Raw genomic sequence first — 22406 nt, 5'->3', positions numbered from 1 at the left:
ACTTGTTCCCAGCTTCTTCTCCAAAAGGACCTGAACGTTTCATTTTTTCTGAACGGGTATTTGTCATTTTTACTATGAGGTAAAGTAACATAAAAAGGCGTGAAAATGGTGGAAGCCACATCAGGAGCCGTACGAACAACAGAAGATCGAAAGAAAATAATAATGGAAACAGAAATATGTTACGATTCACAAGGGACCATTTTGGCAATTTTCATTGTGCATTTCATTGTGTTTTGAACTTTCCATACATTTGCCTGTATTTTTCCCCCGCAAACTATTTTTAGTAGCAGTTCATGGCTGGTTCGCTATACAGACAAATGTATGGAAAGTGCAAAACACGACTGGACGCTTTCTGGCACAGCTACATCCCTCAAATTGTTCATCTTAAAATCCCTTTCCTAGTGCCAAAAGTTTCCAATTCATGAATTTTTCAGAAGCGATGTTTTATGAAAATTATTTGACATCGGATTTCCATACAAACACTGTTATTTCAAGCGTGTTTGCCTACTCGTCAAAATGGCGTCGAAAACCGTGATAAGGCCTTTTAAATTAGTTGGAGAGGAAGCTTTTACGACTATTGTGACACCTGTTGTGAAAACTAGCTTCCAGTACTATTTATTCTCAATTACCGCACCTTCGTTGAGCATTTCCTCCAGTACCTGTCCTCTTATCAGCCTATGTCTACACTATGCTGGATAGCATTTTATTACGTTGGAAAAATACTCCGGCCTGGTGTGAAAAGGAGTGGCCCAAAACCGCCGCCATCTCTCTACTGAAATCCAATCCTCGCTCCTCCTCGTCAGTTCCGTTTTGGTTCGATTCTCTGTTCACACTAGTCAGTAAAGTGTCACTAAAAATATATAAAACCTGTCCGAAATGTGACGAATCACTTTCAAGACTAGCCTCCCACGCAGTCGTTTTTAGGGGACTCGAGTCCCCTAAAAACGACTGCGTGGAAGGCTTTTTCAAGACCGAAGCAGCGCAGCATCACTCCGGCACAAAAATCGATCCGAAATCATGCGTTTTGTGCGTGAACGAAAGCCCTATCCGATATGATTTTGGTTCCGGCACAACAGCTATCCGGTATAATGTAGACATAGCCTCAAAAAGAAGGCCGTTTTATCGCTGGTCTCGTGCCCTTTAACAGCGGAAAAGTAAACTTACTCACACAAAGTAAGAATAAACGTTTTTATTTCCATATTTACACGTATACAAATGAAAAATAAACCCATTTTGATACCATGTACAAGTTTAGAAATAAGCACCAATTTTTATAACAATAGATAATGCGACAAGAATTGAAAAAGAGGATAATGGAAGTGAAAGAATTGACCACAAAGGTCCGGGTATGAAACAGATTACACTGAAAGATTAAGTCATTTGCTCAGCTGTAATCTTCTCGAAGCCTTATGTCTTTAGCGCATCTCCGTTGCAACTGAAATGTCAGTTCTTTGATCAGAGAAACACTACCGCATATCGGGCTATATTGCACAAATTGTTTGTAGTGTTCACCCCCTAAAACGCGTCGCATCGACCTGTTTTGTAGCAAAATGCTCACGCCACTTTGAGGACGTTGCCGGTTTCCCGCCACTGTTTTCCTGCCACAACGCGTCTCTATCTAAGCAATATCTAATTAATTTGTATCACATGGTATACATTAAAAATTCGGCTGTAGTATACAACCCGTGCGATGCGGCCAAGCAGCATTACAGCTTTCTTATTGATAGAATGAGATTTTCCAAGACATGACATGAAATTTGAGATTAAAAAAGGAAAAGAAAGAAACTACATGTAAGTCCCAGAACATTTTTTACAGAAAGGTACAGGAGAATGAGAGAGATCAGAAAGAGGACTGATCAGAACTGCCGATTGGTAGGGGTGGACTGGTTTTGATTGTTATTCGTCGGAAACTGCTGCTGCAGGAATCTTCCCACGTGACCAGTTTGCTGTCCGCTGGAGGACTGGGCCTGTTGGTTATTTTGTCCTTGGAATGCGAACGACTGCTGCTTTTGCTGAAAAGGGAAGATAAATAAAACAAATTTAGTACTGTAAACTAAGAAATTTGAACCCCAATGCCCTTCCAACCTCACAAAGCCTATTTCCACTGACATCCATTCCAATGTCAGTGAGTTTCCAGGAGGAGCAGCGAAGGCATAGTGGTGAGAGCACTCGCCTGCCCACCATTGTAGCCCGGGTTTGATTCCCGATCTCGGCGTCATTTGTGGGTTGACTTTGTTGTTGGGTCTCGTCCCTGCTCCGAGGGTTTTTCTCCGGGTACTCCGGTTTTCCTCCCTCCGAAAAAAAACTACTTCAAATTTCAATTCGACTGACCTAGAAACAGTGGAGAGAAGAGCCACTCCGTGGATTCCACTGAAATTCCAATTTATTTATCCCATTTATTTTATTTATTAGACCAACAAAATGGAACAGAGAACCAAAACAAAGCATCAGTATGTTACTAACAAACAGAAAAGACACTCTCGAAAAGAAAGCCTGAAGTTTTTTTCAGGCTTTCTATTCGCAGCTGCTTAAGTTACCGGCGTAAAAAACTGCGGGGGTCTTTCTTCTATTTAACCTTTCAACCGCAGTTCAAATGTATGTTTCATATCTTCATACTGAGACAGACTAATATTCTAAAAATGAGCACAACACCAATGAGTTTGGCGCAAAACATGTTTCAGATGAAACATCATCCATTGCAAAACATGTTTCGGATGAAACATCATCCATTATCAGTTGCCGAAGAAGTGGCTGAATGTGATGCATAAAATAAGTGTGAATACAATGATAATAATAATTAATACTATAATGCCCTTAAATTATTAGTATTGTTTCTTTGGATTTTGTAGCATTCCTTTCAAGTCTTTTCGTCACATTATAGCATCTGCTACTATCATTATATTCACACTTATTTAAGCTTATGCACTACATTCAGTCACTTATTCGGCGACTTATGATGAATAATGTTTCATCCGAAACATGCTTGCGCCAAACCCAGTAGTGTTATGCTAATTTTTAGAATATTCATTAGTTTGTTATATGTAGAAGTGTGTTACGTTTATACTCCAGGGCCCAATTGCTCGAAGCATGGTTAGCGCTAACCCGGGTTAAGTACCATGACAACCTATAGGTTTTAATACCTCTTAACCAATGGTTAGCGCTACACATGCTTCGAGCAACTCAGCCCAGACTGAGAAGAATACCAAGGTACTGTGACCCCCCCCCCCCCCCCCCCCATTTTGACTCCGGCATTTCCAGAGACAAAGCATGAGTCATGTAGGGTGAGTTTCGCTTCATTTCCTTCAAGACGATGAATGAAATCCTAAACTGTGACCATTCAAATGAAAGCACAGTTTTAAACATCATCCCACGAGAAAGAATGCAGAACCTCCAGGAACTCAGTTCTCACAGTCAGTGGTGGAGTGATGTGTCACCTCGCTCGCTCATTCTGCTGCATTGAACGTGACTCGTGGAAGATAAAACGATCTAATTCCACTGTGTGCTAGAAAGCATTTTGTTGCTAGTGTAACAAAGTGTAGGTGCCTTGCATTTTAGTAAGTACTTACTATGAAGGGCTGAAAGAGGGGGAACAGAAAGAGGGAAAATGTTAAAAATGCAATTAGTTTCATGCTACCTTCTTACTAACTCGGCAGTTCTTAAACGCAAGTAGGCGACACTCAAAAACGAAGATCAAAATTTTAATTTTTGACGCGCAGGAGGGCCGTTCTATGGACGGCTTTGTCCGATAAAATACACAGAAAATGAACGTATTCTTTAGAGAAATAAGCTCACACGAAACACCTACAGAACCTCCACTTCCAGTTGTTGCTTTGAAGGATGTTCCTTGGTATTCCTTTTCAAAGGTTCTTCAGCTTATAAAAAGTCCCTATCTGTTAGACGTTAGACCTAAACTAAAAAGTCCAGTACGCCGACATTTGACACGTACCAGGGGCTTAAACGTGTGGTGTCCCCAGAGAGTGAGCAGATTTGACCCTGACAGACACGTGATACTTTACCTGGAACTGGTCAGTCGCATGCGCAGACACGACCCGTACTCTTTTAGCACTCGGCTGGCCATTAGTGTCCGAGTTCTCTTGCTTGCCCGGGTTAGTCTGTAAGTGTTAAAATGTTGGCCGCTCTCAGCGAGATAACGACACTGTGAATTGCAACCACTGTGTACCTCGTCTAATATTGGCCTGTTCCCCACCAAGACTGATGGGTTATAACTACGGCTAAGTTAGTACGAGTTAGCGCTAACAAAGTGTGCTTTCGAAACACACTTGATGAGATGTGCCACATTGTTAGTGATAATTGCATTGTGTTGTTGTGAGACGTTATTGTTGCTGGTGTTTGTTGTTTTAAAGTGCACGATGAATTGTAAAGTTTTGTACAAGTATTGCTGGATCACATTCGTACTAGCCGACATGCAGCTAGTAAAAGACACTCCCCTGAGGAGGTCTTTGTTCAGGTTTGGACAAAGCGCACATCTCGAATTATGCTTTAACTTGCATGCTTTGTACAGTAATGTTGTATTGCGGCGACTATGGAGTGCATGCAATTTTGGTTCAGGGACCACTTACATGTACAATTATTCATGCAATTATCTTCAGTTGCAATACCATGCAAACGCTGGTCCAATATTAATGGAGCGGCATATTGTCAAGATTAGGCCAATGCCTCATCAATATCATTTTGGCCATCTTACTTTCTGTAGCACAGTGCTACAGTCATGCCACTTTGGTGACCTTTCCAGTTCAAAGCAAAGATTAATCCAATATTGAAGCCATGCCACTTAATTACCTTCGCAGCACTTGATTTCGAGTCGCTATCATCATCGTTTAGGAATTCTCTTTTTGGGTACGGTATTGTCATTCCTGCAAAAGCACTAAAACCACAAATAAATCATCAAACACCAGGAAGAGGGTTCATCCAATTTCCAGAAATCGAGAAGTGCGTTGAACAAACGAGGCGCAGCCGAGATTTTTTACTTCGAGGTGTTTGGAAATGAAACACGTGACATAAGTGTACGGAAAGCCAATTCACCTAATGAAAAATTCTATTCGTTATAGCGGCGCTGTGTTATGGAATTTTGTCTCATATAATTTTAAAGACAATTTCACAGAAAGGTGCAATCTGATCCCACATTTAGGGAATTCAGATTTACTAGTGGCGGGATAAAAATTTCAAAAGTACATTTTGCATTGTCATATTTTTACCTTAAAGTCTGATTATCTATTCGATGTATTTTATGCATTTCTTTTAGTAGGCTAATGAGGTAATAGTTAGTTACACACGACCCCTCAAGCATGTAATGCCTTTATTCTCACCGTGTTTAAATAACGAATCTTAGTATATCGTGAAATGCTTTAGTCACTCACAGTTTTGTGAATAATGTCTTACACAAGCCAGGCTCGTTGATTACACTATGCTCGTTGTACTAACAAGTCACATACAATAGTGATGCAGCTATATTTACAAATACTAGAGTACCGCACACTGCTCGTCTCAAACTCATTAATAATTCATGAGGAGAAAACGAACGAAATTGTAGGGGCTTCAGAAATGTGATCTTAATTTTCATATATCTTGAATGGTGAACTTTTGCTTTGGTTTTCTCCAAGAGTTATTAGTGGTTTGAAAAGATATATCAAACACTCGAAAGACCCGACCAGTCTGGAGTGTTTTTATTGTAGATATGTTAAAAGGGTTAATTACTACATTAGTTTCCGTAATGGATATTTCTGTAATGCGTGTATTCAGATAAGACCTTTAGATGTCGTGCGTGTCAAAGATCATTCATTCCTGTGTTATCCTTTGTGAAAGCAAGAGCAACCCACCCACCTCACCCGGGTTTAGGGTGTTGTCTCTTCAGTAGTATCACATTTGAATAACCATCCGTTTACCCCATCTGCTGAGTCTGTTTGTGGTAGTAATTCACATATATACCAAATCATAAAATGATTTACTAACTTACAGGCTCACAATTTAAATGCTTTCAAACTGTTTTCTTACAATTGCATTTTGTTTTTACGTTTGACCGCGGTCAACTGTACTGTACATACTAGTCCAATCATAATCACTACTCTTTGCAATACTAATTTTAGATATATATTTTTTTCTGGTAAACGCTTGAAATCGCTTTTCTTTTCTATTTTTTGTTCACAACCTTGTGATGTTAGGTACTGTATACTAAGGGTTGCTCCACATCTCAACATACTGCAACACTTCAACAACGCATATTTAATAGAATGGCTTGGTGGAAAGACGGCGTATATGGTTTTTTGCATTTGCATATGTATTTGATTTTTGTTTTGCCCAAGAAATCGAAAAGAAAAAAAAACTGACGACTACAGTTTAACCGACCCTCGCGGAAATGTTTTTCTTTTTCGCTGGTACGTTTTAATAATTTTCTACCAAGGCTAATTTAGTGAAAAACTTGGCATTTTTACGGTCACTGCTTTTGATGTGGTCAGATCCTTTGAAATTCAGCCTTATTTAGACAAAAAAAAACAAACAGATCTACACAATAAGTACACAAAATGTGCAATGCAAGCTAACAATGGGAGGGTTTGGAGAGTCTTTTTTTTATTATTATTTTATTTTTTTGCCAAAATCCCGACTTACTGTACGCCCCGTTTATAGCAAACCCTTTGATTATTCGTGATTACATTTATACAGCTACTTCAATTAACGTTGTCGGTTCAAAGCATGAAGCTAAAAGACAAGACCGAAAGTTTACGTGGGATTTTTATGAATAAATTCATCAAAATCAGTCATGCCTGGAGAAAACAATAGGTTGTAATTAGCAGTACAATGATCTGCACGTGCAGGGATGATTTTGATGAAATTATTCATAAAAATAATCCCACAAAACATTGTGGTCTTATCTTTAAGCTTGATTTTAATCCGATAACGTTAATTGAAATAGCTGTATGTAACAACAAATAAGAACAATTCCAGAGACACAGCTGCACAAAGTTATCGTTATGTTCCACCCCATACCATCGGAATCAAAACCGCCAACAGCCATAATTATAAATCTATTCAAGATGACACTGCAAAGGACGTTTATCACCTTTAACCGACTAAACAAATGAATACGTAGATGTTGAAGTTGCACTGATAAGCATTAATTTTGTACTGCTGTGTATTTTCTGTGATTGAATAACTGCACTTACTCTGGTGTTGGTAAAGGCTCTTCCTTGAAGTAAGGATCTTGCAACGCCTGTTCAGATGTAATTCTTTTATTTGGGTCCATTACTAACAACTTGGACAGCTAGTAAAACAAATAAATCAATAACTAAATAAATAAATAAATAGATGCACTTACAAGCTTTAATACCCAAAAATACTGAAAAACTAAAACTGTCCAACGTGAAAATTAAAGTAATACTAATATTGTCTCCATGGCAATAAACATAAATTCTTACCAGTTGAAATGCCCTGCTATCCTGTTTGACTTTGTGTTTCTCCATATATTTCCACAAACTAGCATTGACATAACTAACGAATAAAAACAGTTATTTTTTTTCAGTAACCTACAAAGTGTCTCCTTGTCTGTATGAAAACAGCTAATTTCAATCAACCTTCAGTTGGAAAGCCTACATAACTAAAGGGAAGTTTTTTTTTTGGGGGGGGGGGGGGGAGGGAGTGGAGGGCTTCTATGCAAAGACTGCAATGTGATATGGGTAATTTATTTATCTCAGTTGTGGCTCATCTCTACAGTGAATAAATCATAGAAGCAAATATTTATAAATGGCATTTTCATCCATCCTGTAGCGTTGGAAACTGTAAAACTACAGCTTAAGTTCAAAGATTTACAGCTACCAATACTAACTTTCAGTCTTGTTGTGTCAGCTTGAGAATTAAAAATATGGTGACTTTAGTATTGAAATAGCTGTATGCTATGGTTTTACCCTAGACTGCAAGCAGTCCCTTTCTGGTCAGTCGAGAGAGTACGTGCGCTCACAGTACAGCGAGACTGGAGTGCGGAGACCAAGCTCCCCTCCACTCGTTCGTTCCAGTTTTTTCGTGCTTGGCTATTTCGCACAACCTCTTGACTATCCAGAAAGGGACTGCTTGCACTCTAGTTTTACCCGAGCTTCAATTTTTTCATTTTCCTTTGCTTTTTTTTATTATTTGTACTTTAATGTGTAAAAAAGAGCATAAAAAAGAAAAACACAACCAATGATAACGATGAACCACAAGATACAGTAGATGTACATGTATATGCACAATGTTTAGGTTGCAAACACAGGGGAAGCTTTCTTTTAATTCACATAAATAATTTTTGTCCATACTTTGCTTTTCTGAAGTCCTTCTGTAGAGTTCCATGCTCTGGCATTTTCCTAATATCTTCCCAGTCTTTCTCTGAAATAAAAAAAAAAGACAAGGCAAGTTGACCCGACTGGTACTTACTGGATCTAAATTCAGGCACTGAATACATGAAGCACTAAATGCAGAAATCAAAGGTGGAGTATGTGAGTGGAAAGTGTATGTCGCACACAATGTATTGTACCTTGTGGAAATCCCATCACATTAAAAATCCTATCAAGCTGCTCATGGTGGTAAGGGTTGCTGGTTTTGATGTCCTCTTGACGGCAATGAAATATTGGTTCACATGTTAACAGCTCGGCAAAAATACATCCTATGGCCCAGATATCTGAGGACAGAAGTAAAGTGCAGTGAAAATGGGGAACCATAGTGACATAAATCTCCACAGTTTATTTTAGACAAATTTAAAGGAAATTGTGGCAATTGATTGAAGTTTACTAAGAATATTATGAAAGCAAAAGCTTACCCTATATTATAAATTGTGCTTACATGTAAATGCTTGTAATTAGAACTTCAAAATGTCACAAGTGAAAAAGGCCATCAATGAATGATAATGTTCAGTAAATTCAATTTGTGTGGAACATCTGCCCACTACAATGGTGTCATATTTCATGGGTGTAAGTAATTACCACAACTGCAGAAAAATTATTTGATTTTTTAATTTAACTTATGTAAAAAATATACCTCAGTCTATACATATAACTTTCTAGTTTTTAAAATTAAACAGTGATGAGTGTGATATGGGTGGGTGGGGGAGATGATGTTCCATATCAATGCTACATGTATATGCAAAACCCATAATTATATGGACCATAAATAATCACTAGTCCACATCAGCATTGTCCCATCCTATTCAGTTTGGTACAGGTAACGTTTTCATTTGGGGTACTGTGCTTACAGTCTGTTGTATCTATAAGAACAACCAAACAACTGGTTCACCATTACACTCTTTTATGAAAGTACCCAGTTCAGTTATCATGCACCCTTTCAAAATATGTGTCTCTTTGTGAATCAAACACAGTGTTCTAACTGTATAGTCTTGTAAACTTCTCAGCCTCAATCTCAGTCTGTTTTCATGGATCCTTAAAGAAAACTCCTCCCAATTTTTAAAACTCTTTAATGTACTCTAACCAACGATCGTTCGCATGGATTGCATGTGTACCTATTGCCTTAGTGTAATGTCTAGCACCAAGAAGCAGCTCAGGTGCTCGATACCAGAAAGTCACCACCACTGGATCCAGATCTGCAAGAGGCTTTAATGGAGCATTGAACAACCTGGCAAAACCCATGTCAGCTGCAAAACAATACAACACATACATGTAACTTACTCCCATAACAACACATAATTATTAAATAGATGACATTCACCCTTCAGGGTCGAAGATGACCATGGCTTCAAATCTAATAAATGAGTGGTGACTGTGGATCTTGAAGTGACTGGTGAGGGCAATCCGGGCCCTGAACTAGATTTATTGTAGTCTTATTAGAGATTGTACAATGTATCAAATCAGTGAATAATGTTTTTCATATTTTCTGATTGGTCACTACTCCCCCCCCCCCCCCCACCCCTTACAGATGGGATTGGAAATACCATGGGGTTTGGGGAAGGGGGGAGGGGGGGAGGGAGAATTAAAAGACCAAAGAGTATAAAGAAAAGCATGAAGCTAAATTGGAATTTCCAGAGGGGTGTGGGCTAGGGTTTTAGAGGGGGCAGGGGTATTGGAACCAAGGATATTTTAACTCGGTACTCCTACGATGAGGGACAATAATAATTGTCAATAATTATTTTTATTATAAGAGTTTGAAATCAACTAAGAAACAAGGGAGACCGAGACTGTCTTTAGTAGGGTCATTATACACTGCATATCACTATAATTATGTCATAAGTTTACTCTTCTTGTTCATCATGTCCAAGTAACCACCTTAGTTCATATTATTCAAAGCTTCAATCATACTCTGGTAGTTTGAATTGACAATAATAGTAGCCTGGTGGTCTTTGGTGGATACTATTTTGACTACAGGCATCCTTGTGTACAGAGTATACATGTACATGGATGCATGATTGTATTAAGTGTTCACAAAATGACAAAAAATAGCAATTGCACATTCCCTCCTACACTTATTAATACCTGTCAATGTTTGAGTGCAACAAGCACCCCAAGTCTTTAGAAGGGCAGGCATAATGGCAAGGGGTATAAAAGAGGAGAAGTGTTCTACATACACGTACAATAGTCATAGAACTTGTCGAAATATAAGTTTCATTGCCCTTCATAACCTTACCAATCTTCACTCGTCCTTTCTCTGGGCCCTCACCCATAACAAGTATGTTGGCTGGTTTCTTAAATGAAATGATGTCACAAAAAATTAACGAGTGCATACTGTATCAACATGAAAACAAACTGACAAACTGAGCAGGGTTCATTATTAACCCTACATTGTATCTAGACCGGGGAAGGGGGGAGGCAGATTCTGCCTGCAGTGACTTTGAACCTGAATAACTTTTTTAATATTAACCATGAAACTTAAGGACTTTTTCTGTCAGAAATTTATCTCAAAAAAATTTGATGTGGTCAGTTAGCATACATCAACTTTGATGTTACCATGGCAACCAATTTTTGCCAGGCTGGGTTTTTTTTAGGAAAAATATGGAAAATCCCTTTTTCAAATGAAGAAAAATTACTTTTCTTTTTGTAACTTTTTGTTTCAGCTGATATTAGTGTTTCTTTATTGGTTTTGATTACTTTTTGTTTAATTTTGGTGCTTTGCTGAAGTTTTGTGGAAATCCAGAAATCCAAGATGCCAAATGCAAGATGGCCACCATTAACCCTTTGGCAACCAGAGCATAATAATAATGTCATATTGTCATCATTTCCTCTTGTGGACCTCACAGGAAACATCTTTGGACAAACTATCTATCCTCCAAGCCTCATTGTCATAACCTTTATACTGGCAAAGTCATGGAGGGGTCCCCACCCCCCTCTTGGCGGAAGGATGAGAAACATGACTGTATAACTTACCAAGTCTCTGTGTAGCACCCAGTTGGAATGAAGATAATGAATGCCATCTAGAATCTGATAAAGCAGGGACTTCACCATCCCCTTTGGTACAGGGACTGCCTTCTTTTGAGCTTTAGAGGCCCGATGATACTTGATGATGTGCTGTGAGAACAAAATAGAAATTATAAAAATTATAAGTGTACAGAAATGGTTTATTCAGTGAATTCAGCTGGTATATCACAAAATAATGCCCAGGATTCAACATTGTACAAAAATGAACAGTTGGCTGAAAGGCACGGCATCAAGAAATTTTGAGCAGAATCTTTCAGCTGAGGACATTATCAGGGTTCTCTGGAAGCTCGGATGACTGGCAAAACTTGCAGTCTAGTCATCCTGAGTGCATGCACTGACTACATGTACTCAGGGAAAATAATTTTTGAGTGGAAAGTTTAAATCCATCTTATTTACTTGCCAAATCTTGCATGGTGATAGAAAAAATCCTTTAAAGCCAGCCATAAGAGAAAATAAAAAAGTGAAATTTTCTGGGTCATAATTTTGGTCACAATAATTTCTTGCAGCACATAAATAAGAGATTTTATATCTTCCGTTCCTGGTGGTGGGAGATTTTCACATGCACCAAGCAGTGACGCAGCATGAAACTGTCAGCAATAACTCTCAGATACAACAGAGGGCTCAATAGGGAGCTGTAAAGACTTCCCAAACCTTGTAGGGGGGATACAAAAATCCTTCAAGGCCACAGGAGTAAACTTGAAGTCTTCCAAGCCATATTTGGTTACAATATATTTTTTTTAGCGGTGTGTTAAATTAAGAGATCTTATTACTCCCAGTACCAAGAGATTTTCACAGCCACACGAAAAAATATAGATACTAAATCATTGCCTGATCAGTACATTACCTAATGCAGTATTGGTATCATTATTGTAATACACTAACCAGTTCTAATGGGACCCATCTACTACATGCTATGAACTGCCCATTCCCCCAACCTCTCACCCACATTCACACACATACACTACAACCAACTCTTACTTAATTGCAGACCCATGGCTAATACAGATACTGTGTTATTGCAGGCAAGAATTGAAGTCCTGACAAAGAAGATTATTAGCAGGGGGGCTGGCAGCAAGGCCTGGATTTCTTTACTGGGGCAATCATGTTGCGGCAAGACCAAAGAAGCCACAGATCAAAGCCAGCTGCCAGCCCCCTCCCCCCTCCAGCCCTTTGATTGTTAGTAAAAGATGGATTTCCCAGTAACACAGGTTCTCTCTATCAGAGACAAAAAATCTTGGTGATAACAACATCTTTTGTACTGGCACTGAGTATTTCAAACTGAAAGTTATAAGTACATGTATTTAAAAGGGAGTTACAATAGCTTCACATTTTCATACACAGATACACATAGTTACATTAAGAACTCACCCAGAGATCATGCTCTGCAAAATCAAACAGGAGCCAAACTTTACGATCAGCATGTGACAGGAACACACGTTGTAATGCAATCACATTTGGATGCTTCAGCTCCCGCAGAAGCTACAAAAAGTTTAAAAATAAGGAAAGTGGGTGATCATTAAACGTAACTATAAGACATGACGTCTTGTAAAAGTTTCAGACATTGTGGCCCACTACAGACAATATGCTCTAAGGGCCTGTTTACCTGTTGGCTTTTTTTAATCATGGGATATACATACATGTACACTGTATACCCTGTCTTGTATTTATAAGGAAAACTACAGCCTGCCACTATCAAGGTTAGAGTTAATACCATCACCATTTTGGTGCCTTTGTTCACCAAAATTCAAAACCATACAAGAAAGATTTTTTAGCATGGTAACTAGGGTGGTTCATTTTATGGTAAATGTGCTTTTCAACAAACGTGTAGCTTCCATACTCAGGGATCTCACCAAAAGGCTCAGACTGCCTTGCCGTTCAAAACGCAATGAGAAATCTTTAAAAACAATACGACTCTTTTAATTTTCCAGACATGTTTTGACAGTACATCTGCCATCGTCAGTGTAACGGTTACGATAGCAAGCGTTAGTTACATAATATTACGATAACAAGCATTCGTACATAGTATTACAATACCTACACTTTTAAAAAAGTTTAACGGTTAAATAGAGTGCACGCATGGTATGCATGGTAACATTATGTATGAATACTTGTTATTGTAATATTATGTAACCAACACTTGCTAATTCTTAACCGTTACACTGACGATGGCGGATGTACATGTACAGTACCATCGAAACATGTCTGGAAAATTAAAAAGAGTTGTAATGTTTTTAAAGATTTCAACATTATTGCTGTTGTCTCGCAATGAGAAATCTAACAGTAGAGTTACACTGTATAGCCTGTCTCCATATAAATAGGCATGAATAAAAATCTTAATCAAAAATAACAATAATTACAGCATACAGCTGTAGGTTGGAATGAGTTATAAAAGAAGAAAAAATTAAATCAAGTCTTATAAAAACACTGAGAGCTTATTTAATTAAGACTTTGTAACAGTGTATAATATCAACCAATCCCAAACAATTTTAATTATAATTATGGTAGTTAATCAATTTTTTAAGCTAATTACACTGGACTGCAAGTAGCGAAGCAGGCAGTAAAAGAGAAAAAGAAATATGAAATCTATTGGAAGAGAGTGAGACATAAACACAATGGAAGAAATGAAGCAGTACAAATCAATAAAATAGCATATTTATAAAACATGTATAATAGTACAATACAAGACTAATAGCATATAAATTAACTAAATTTTATGTGGTACATACTGCTATCTCTCGACATGCAGACATCGAAATCCCTGTCCCTTCAATTTGCTTGAGGGCAAAATATTTCCCATTGGGACTAGAATACAAAGAAAAACAGAATGGCATATGAATACACCAGTATCGAGTATTTTCAAACTCTGAGAACGAACGACAACAATCTTGTCTGTGCAGAAAATACAAACCAGTCTTTCTGTTTCGCCTTGTAAACGTGTCCATAAGTTCCACGGCCTACTTTACATCCTTCAAAATCGAATTTATCTTCTACTCTTTCTCTTTGCTCGTTTGTTTTTAGTTTGAACTCAAAATCCATTGCAGAGGACAAACACTCTTTCATTGAAGGGCGGCCATATTGGAATTGACCCAGCCTCGCATCGATGCATCTACACTGCTCCAAAAGGACCTACTGTAAACACAGAAGTAACCAGTTTTCTTTTTTCTGAAGGGGTTTTGTCATTTTTACTATGAAAAGGTAACATAAAATGGCGTGAAATTGCTATCAACATTATTCCAAGCATTAAGTGTTGTCCACTGGTCACCTGTATGAGCACGGCGGATTAACGTCCCCTCCGGTGTTTTCCACTTCTTTCCCTTCCACCACCCCCTCCGTCTACCTAGTTTCCTGGAAGGAGTAGCATCCTTCAGAGAAAATTTAGGCAAAATGTTTGCACTGGGTTCGCGTGCAACTTTAACTCGTGAAATTAACGAAACGTTTGAGTTCGTTAAAGAAAGTGACCGCACAGCAAGGAAGAAAAAATCATGGTGTGAAAATCTAGAACGTAACATAAAGCAAAACTACCCGACATCTCGACTGATTCTGGTCGGTTCTTCAACAACTGGTTTTGCCACCGAAGGTTGTGATGTAGACTTGACCCTCGTCCGCCCTGATAGAACAGTGTTCTACGAGTCTTCTTCTAGTGTACAGGTACTTCGAAGAATTCGGGATGGATTAAGGACATTAAGATGCATCAATACAGAGGTAATTCGTCGATTAGGGAATTTGTCAAAGGTTTATCGTTCATTCAATTTATTGACAGTTTATTTTGATATTCTAAACTATGAGCACTTTTTGCACTTTAAATTAATAATTATCTTGTTTAGCTCAGTAATAATCGGTTAATTTTGAGAGAGGTTTCGTCTTGTCTAATACAGAATAAAATACAGGATAACGCATTAATGAAAGCCGGGTAAATCGTCAGCCAGCCGGTTCTGTCTGATCATGAATCTTCTCGCTCCCGGGCAGGAATGCACAGTTGCGAAATATTTTCGAGCAATGCAAGTCAGTGATAGTTTATCAAATGCATGCAATGCCATTTCAAAAATATTTTGCTTTGTGAATGGATGATGTTGATTAATTAAAACTCGTACGAGATGCCAAAAATACCATGTAAGTGTTACATGAAGAAAATAGCTCTGCACCTCGATAGTTTTTCGCGCCAGGTTAAAACTTGACTATTATATGTTCCATTTAAGCCAGAGATAAAACAGAAATTAACACCATGCACTTGCCGGAGAGACTTCGATATTTTTACTTAATTTTTTACACATTATCGTTTTATCAGCACAAGCAAGAAATGACAATTTCCAGTCACTTCCGGGTGCCATTACAATACTAGCAACGCTGGTTCGTCGCCATTTTCCTAAATACAGAAAGAGAGACGGCCTAAAACGCTTCAGTCTCATTCGGATTTCGAGGAAATAAAATGTTCTTTAAAGGAAGCGAAAAAAGGCAAGCCGTAGGAATTTTGGAAAGATAATAGCACCTCGGTAAATTGGAGTGGATCTGTTTTCCTTTCTGTGGCTTAAAAATTAAACCAAAGTATCGAGAGAGATCAAACTGTGTTAGCGTCTAGAAATATCGAAAGTGATCTTGGAAACTTGAAACGACATGTCGAAGATTTTACTTAACCGACCGTTCTCGTTTTCTCCCACAAAATAACTGTTATTGCAACTTGTTGATCCCTTAATTCAATCGCTAACTTCGGCGCAAAACTTCCAAGTGTAATAATTCTGATCTGCAGAGGACGTTTCTTCACGGTTTTGGAACTTTACTGGGAACGGGTTGGTTCTAGTCATGGCAACTTCAAGGTTTCTTCACACACTGATGAACTATACTGATTACTTTAGAAATTAATGTTAGTAAATACAAGTTGGTGAGGACGAGAAAGTCACAAGGACAAGTGACAACAATGGTGACGAGAAAAGAATTAATTCTTCGTCGTTCGCGCCTTTTTAATACAACAAGTTCGACTTTAATTTAGCGTTGGCAAGGCACCGTGCTTACATTTATCATGTCTGTTGTCAGAGAGTAAGGTGCCATCTCGTCTCTTGTATGCATGATCATGTAAAACTTCGACGATGTTTTGCAGCAAACAAGCAAACAAAAACTTTATAGTCATTTTCTGTGTCATGTGCAGAGCGAGTATCTTTAGACATGCCTATAAGCACAACTAATTATTAACGGTAGAATTCGCCGACTTTGGGTGATGAAGATTAGTTTATTTATCACCAAAGTGACGTTAGGAATATCAGAGATCGATAAATCCACTGTTTCGAATGTTAATGCCTTGCGAACAAGACGGCCAAATTCTACCCGATCGATACCGCAAGTTACAGGCCAGAGCCGATCGAATGCGGTCAAATTGTGAGCCGTGTGAGGTGAACAGCGCTCTTCAGCCATTTGAAGTTTCTAGCTATAGTTAACGTTTATTTGTCCTTTCTATTGCCAATAACCGGATTAATATTCGTGTCGAAAGAGTCGCTATTCTCAGCTATGCACTTTTAAAACCCACTATTCAAAATCGACTGTAGTGCATTCTCGAAAAGACGGGTCAAGTCATCAAGGCAGGTAACTAATTCTTAAAACAAGTTACACAACTCACAAAAACAAAGACGAAAAAGAGAAGAAAAAGAAAAACAATTTATGGTACATTAATAAGTGGTAAAATATGCCCCAGTTTCATAGGCAAGGTACTCAGTAGTGTAAAGGCATCTTTCAACGACTATATCATGGAAAACTCGTTCTTTTCCCTTCATTTCAGCTTATCGATGGGGCGGTTGTCCCCATATTGAAGCTAAGGGACTTGAGTGAGAATTTAGAAGGCGACATCAGTGTTGACATCCACAATTCCATATTCAACACTTACCTACAGAAGTGCTACGCTAGCATGGATCCCAGGGTCGCCCCTCTGGTGGTGACCGTGAAGCACTGGGCCAAACAGTCAGAAATCACTGGTGCACGTGACCATAAGCTCTCGGGTTAGTGAGTGATGCAGTTTTTGCTTTTTTATTTTTTTAGTTGTTTTGTAACGCTTTATTTGGGTTTTGGCTCCACGGGTTTCAACTCTTCAGTTCTTCTAACCTTTTTTGTTTTGTTTTGTTGTTTTTTTTTTGTTTTGGTTTTCGGAAGTTTAGCTGATCCTTTTGCAACGACTCTCCGAGAGGTCATTGAAATGTTGCAAAATTGTCCAGCGCGTTTTGATGCTCAGCTTATGCAGCCATCTTAATTAAAATTTGTCTGCCATGAGGCGAGGGACAGTAATGATTTCACTATTTTTCAAGTAAAACTACTTTGAAATAAACCACGTATGAAAACAAGAAACAAACAAACATAAAAAAGCAATCATTGCCCATGGTCAGTAAACCTCCCTCAATGAGCATTGCCCACTCATGGCTAGAGCAAGCTACATTTTCAAGCTTTGCCATTTTACAAATCATAGGTTTGCCTCTTTTCCTCTTATTGTAGGTTTTGCAGTGGTACTCTTGGTGATTTACTTCTTACAGAAAGGTTGCACGCCGGCTGTCCTTCCATCTTTACAAGCTATCAGCCCAACCCACTTCAATTCATCGTCGGGCGCCATCGTTACAGCCGATAAGTTGACCAGCGGCTTACTTCCGTCAGTTGTCACCTCATATCGGTCTTCTAACAGTGAGAGCCTGGGAACTCTTTTGGTTGGATTCTTCAATTTTTACTGCGACTTTGACTGGCACAGAGTGTTGTCTGTTCGAATGGCCGGCACCAGGGCTGTGCCTTATGACAAGAAGTGGACAAGACCGTACATTCGCATTGAAGATCCGTGCGACTGCAAGAACGTCACTCGTGCAGTGTACCAGTCTGCTCAATTCAGCGACATCAAGGACGCGTTCAGGCGGGCCAAGCAAAAGCTGGCTTATGATCGATGTCGTTTGATTGAGATTCTTTAATCTTCGACGTCAGAACACCCTTTCTCAAATTTTCTAACAAAACAGAAACAGTCGGAGTCACATGAAAGTTTTAGGTGCGATTTACATCTTCATGATCGCAGATTGGGATGGAATCTAGATCCAGTCTCAATATTCAGCGTCCCACTGATCGAGTCATAGAATAATTGATAAAAGTGCTATAGCTTAGTTTGATCGTAACGTCTATGTGGCATCAATTTAAGCCGGCTGGAAGGAAATATTTTCCTTATTACAGCACAATGGTCGCTTGCATGGATTTTACTTATCCAAAAGCTCAAACATTAGTCTAAAGTATAATAAACAGCACCACAGGAAAGTACTACTGACTCAAAACGTTTCATTACAATGCTCACACAAAAGGATTTCATCCACAGATGCAAAATTACATCGACCTTGTACATACAGTAATAGTAAACAGCGTCTTGGCAAATTTCCGCCTAGTAGCTTTCACTGCACATGTAAAACACAGAATCACAAATCACACCATGAAATGCGTAATACGGTGTAACTAAACGCAAATTGTTTGGCTTTGCTGTTTTTACCCGAGGATTCTTTCATAATTCCCTTTCTTTCACTGCAGTTTACATTGCATTGCCATTATTTCTATATTATTTTACTTCTCTATGATAGTTTGAAATTCATCTTCCTCGTAACAACGGGCTCTCTATGTAAGACGTCACCTATACTATCCTGTATCATTTGCCCAGAACGAGTCCACTAAAATTGCACAAATATAAAGTGTGACAAAATAACGCTTTGAAGAGAGGTCAAGTTCCCTTTCTCCAGTGTTGATAAAGTTGTTAGCAGAGAAAATATGTCTTCAACAGTTTAAAAAACTATAGGAAAGTTCATTAGCTGTGTGGCTCCAAAACAATGTTGAACTGATTTACAATGTATATAATTAAACCACAGAAATGTTTTACAGTTCTTGCATTCATGATTTTGATGCCCTTAATATAAACAGAAACTTGAGCTACAGTCTTTGTCAAGTTTAGTTGTGGCACTTCACAACCAAGCCGAAAAATGTCCCTCTCCTGCTCCCCTCCCCCTTTCAATGTTGTTTTTCGGAATTTTTCTAGCCAATCTTGTCAACCAACATTGAGAGGGCAGGGTGACGAGATCTGTCCCATCCTATGTGACTAACACTGTAGCTCATTTATCAGCATGAGGCAACCAACGGTTCATTTAATCCCCTGGAAAATTTGTCGGATAACCTAAAGTTTTCTTCGCTTAAATGTCAGTTCAACGATCCTCAACACTTTGAAGCTGATTTATTTCGTTTCCGACGAGTCAAATACGTCGTTAAAAAATGCGAAATATCAGCTAGCACTTTCCTAAATATAAAGCCAACAATAGCTCGTAAATTTCGGGAATGAGATCCTGTCCCCTAAAACGTTCTGCAACTTAAATTTTTAACTAAAGCATCGGAACAGATCAAACTGAAATAGCGTACACAAATACGTCCTTAAAAGGACAAAAAACTATCTGCTAACGCTGGAGACAATACTCTAATTTGTTTTGTCTTGATTCTTATTGATTAATTAGTGTTCCCCTGTGTTACTAATTAAGGCACTAGCTAATCATTCAAAACAGTGTAAATATAAGTTCCGAGAATTGCCCTCTTTCTACGGAGGTGTGGGACATGCAATATTTCCCAAAGGAAAACGTCACTCCAGAATGCTGTACGGAGGACAGGCCACCTTGCCCATACCAGGAAGGAGGACCAATTATGTAGGAATCGGAGAATCAAATCGAATTTCAAATCCTTGATAATCTTCCGTTCCACTTTTTAGGACTTTAGACAAAAAATGTCCCGTTTTAGCTGCTAAACAAGTGACGGGCTTATATTGCTCATGATCATAGACCTTCAGTGTCACCGAGTACTTTTCGTTTTCGCTTCCAAGAAGACGCACTGCATACAACATTACATCTTTGTCTACCTTAAAACCTAGGCGATCTGGATATTTGGAATCATGATATTCCCACCCACTATTATTCAGTGAACTAAACCTAAACAATCTGATCTTTGGGGTTCTCTTTACTTCAGAAAACCCCACTGGAGTACACGAAGCGGAGTTAAAATACCTCAACAGTTCGTACGCTTCTTTCTTACGTTAGCAGGTCACATTCAAGGACAGCATCGAGGAACTCTTTTTCTTCCATCAAAGGAAAACGAATTCCCTTCACGATCCGTTCTCCAAGGATTCTTCTTTTCACAGTTCCTTCTGCTACAAGGCCTTGCTTTTCATATTCATTTTCAGCCCAGCGATCGACAGCTTTGAACAACTCTAATTCTCTGATATTCAGTGTAACCTCGATCACTTCCTCCAGTACTGATCTCTCCATTGTCACGAAACCATCCGATTTCACAGCTTCCTTCGTTTCTTTCTCGATCACTTTCCAGCAGTGATCCAAAAGATCTTTCTCTTCGTATTTCTGCTCGTCCGGCAAAACGGTAAACACGTTTGACGCGTCCAAGTTCTCTTTCAGGTAAGCGGAGCATTTGTCGACCAGAGAAGGCAGCATGTATTTGTTCGCCAAATACATCAACTGCATCACATTGTCCGGTGTCAACTTCGCCTCGTCGCTGTAAATGAAACGAAACAACTCCAACAGGCTCTCGTACGAACAATCAGAGATCTCGACGGAATCTTTTCTCTCCGCCATTTCGCCGTAAAACATGGCATTAAACACTGGACTACTGATCGCCAACACAAACTTGTGGGCTGGAATCTCCTTCTCTCACTTCCGTCCTGGGAAGCTGGAATAACAAACTTCACATCACTCAGTAGTTCTTGGTTGAAAATGAACTTACATCTTTCACTCAGAGTATTCCTGGCTGTTGATTACCAAAAATCGTTGTTGACTGTATTCAGAGACATCACGGGCAGGGCTTTGCTGCTAACTGAATTATTACTCAATTCTTGACTTATTTTACTAGCCTCCCACGCAGACGTTCTTAGGGGTTCGTCACGCGTTCCTGCCCCACGAACCCCTAAGAACGTCTGCGTGGGAGGCTATTATTTTACTGGCCCAGCTTTCGGTTTCGCTCAGAAAATGTCACATTATTGTTGCATGAAGTATTATTATTATACACTGAACGGTTTAAAACTAACGTTTTGATTGGTGCAGCAGAGTTTGTGACGCACGAATGACTTCATCGTGTGGTGTGAGCGGCGCACGTGATCTAGCCTCAAGGAACAGGCGTTATTTTTTTTGTGTTTTTTCACGCGAACAGAGGCGAGCGCGGAGTGCAAGTCACGCGGGATGGGAGGGGCGCCAAAAAATAATAATAATTTTCAATAATTCTCTTGGTCGGATTTTTCAAGTTTAACTGCGACTTTGACTGGCACAAAGTGTTGTCGGTTCGAATGGCCGGCACTAGGGCTGTACCTTATGACGAGGAGTGGACCAGACCATACATTCGCATTGAAGCTCCATGCAACCGGCAAGAACGTTACTCGTGCAGTGTACGAGTTTGCTCAATTCAGCGATATTAGGGAGGCGTTCAGGCGGGCCAAGCAAAACCGACATATGACCTATGTTGTTTGATTGAGATTCCTTAATCTTTGACGTTAGAACATGTGAGAGTTCCCTTTCGCAAATTTTCTTACAAAACACAAACAATGGGCCTAGCAAAAAGCGTGGCATCCTCCACTGGGTCATCGAGAACAAAGGAAAATCAAGCTTAACCGGTTGGAATTCTTTTGTGTTCGAATCTACTACATTCTTTTGCCATCCAGTATGGTGGAATTTGTACCATGTGACCAAAAGGCCCATCAGAGTTACAAGAAAATTCCATGTCCGATTTACATTTTCATGATCGCACATTGGGATTGAATTAACATCCAATCTCAAAATGCAGAGCCCCAAAGAGTTATAGAATAATTGATAGAAGCGTTACAGCTTTCATTTGAATGGTGGCGTCTATGGGGCATCAACCAAAGGAAATAACTTCCTTACTACAGCATAAATCGCTCTGACAAGGCTTTACTGATTCCACAGACTCAAAAATTAGAACGACCTAATCTAAACCATAATAAACAGCACCACTGAAAAA

General features: G+C 39.1%; 3 protein-coding genes across 5 annotated transcripts; 1 reads left to right on the top strand and 2 right to left on the bottom strand.

Annotated features, from left to right (window-relative positions):
• Positions 1–1174: 1174 nt before the first annotated feature.
• On the bottom strand, positions 1175–14641 carry LOC146482259 (cyclin-dependent kinase 8-like). 3 transcript variants are annotated; one of them, XM_085107495.1, is made up of 13 exons: positions 14311–14641; positions 14129–14204; positions 12771–12881; positions 11352–11492; positions 10615–10672; positions 9497–9628; positions 8519–8662; positions 8301–8370; positions 7431–7503; positions 7179–7276; positions 4801–4885; positions 4017–4112; positions 1175–2012 (listed from the first exon to the last, which is right to left on the bottom strand). In XM_085107495.1, exons 1-13 carry the CDS (start codon positions 14460–14462, stop codon positions 1857–1859), a joined length of 1392 nt encoding a protein of 463 aa, XP_084963621.1. In that variant the 5' UTR covers positions 14463–14641; the 3' UTR covers positions 1175–1856. The 3 variants fall into 3 exon arrangements, with proteins under 3 accessions (XP_084963621.1, XP_084963622.1, XP_084963623.1); XM_085107496.1 differs by lacking the exon at positions 4017–4112 and having other exon boundaries at positions 14311–14495; XM_085107497.1 differs by lacking the exons at positions 4017–4112; positions 4801–4885 and having other exon boundaries at positions 1704–2012; positions 14311–14575.
• Positions 14642–14735: 94 nt separating this feature from the next.
• LOC146482258 (poly(A) RNA polymerase GLD2-like) lies at positions 14736–19270 on the top strand. The gene is made up of 3 exons (XM_085107498.1): positions 14736–15104; positions 17167–17383; positions 17871–19270. The coding sequence occupies exons 1-3, from the start codon at positions 14787–14789 to the stop codon at positions 18326–18328; spliced, it is 993 nt and encodes a 330-aa protein (XP_084963624.1). The 5' UTR covers positions 14736–14786; the 3' UTR covers positions 18329–19270.
• Positions 19271–20455: 1185 nt separating this feature from the next.
• LOC146482257 (BTB/POZ domain-containing protein 6-like) lies at positions 20456–21013 on the bottom strand. The gene has a single exon (XM_085107374.1). It carries the CDS (start codon positions 21011–21013, stop codon positions 20456–20458), a length of 558 nt encoding a protein of 185 aa, XP_084963500.1.
• Positions 21014–22406: the final 1393 nt, after the last annotated feature.

Source organism: Pavona decussata, unplaced genomic scaffold, assembly GCF_977016875.1.
Source record: "Pavona decussata unplaced genomic scaffold, jaPavDecu1.1 SCAFFOLD_47, whole genome shotgun sequence".
Taxonomy (NCBI): domain Eukaryota; kingdom Metazoa; phylum Cnidaria; class Anthozoa; order Scleractinia; family Agariciidae; genus Pavona; species Pavona decussata.
The sequence above is the reverse complement of the archived record's forward strand: the minus strand, read 5'-3'. Positions and strand labels throughout refer to the sequence as shown.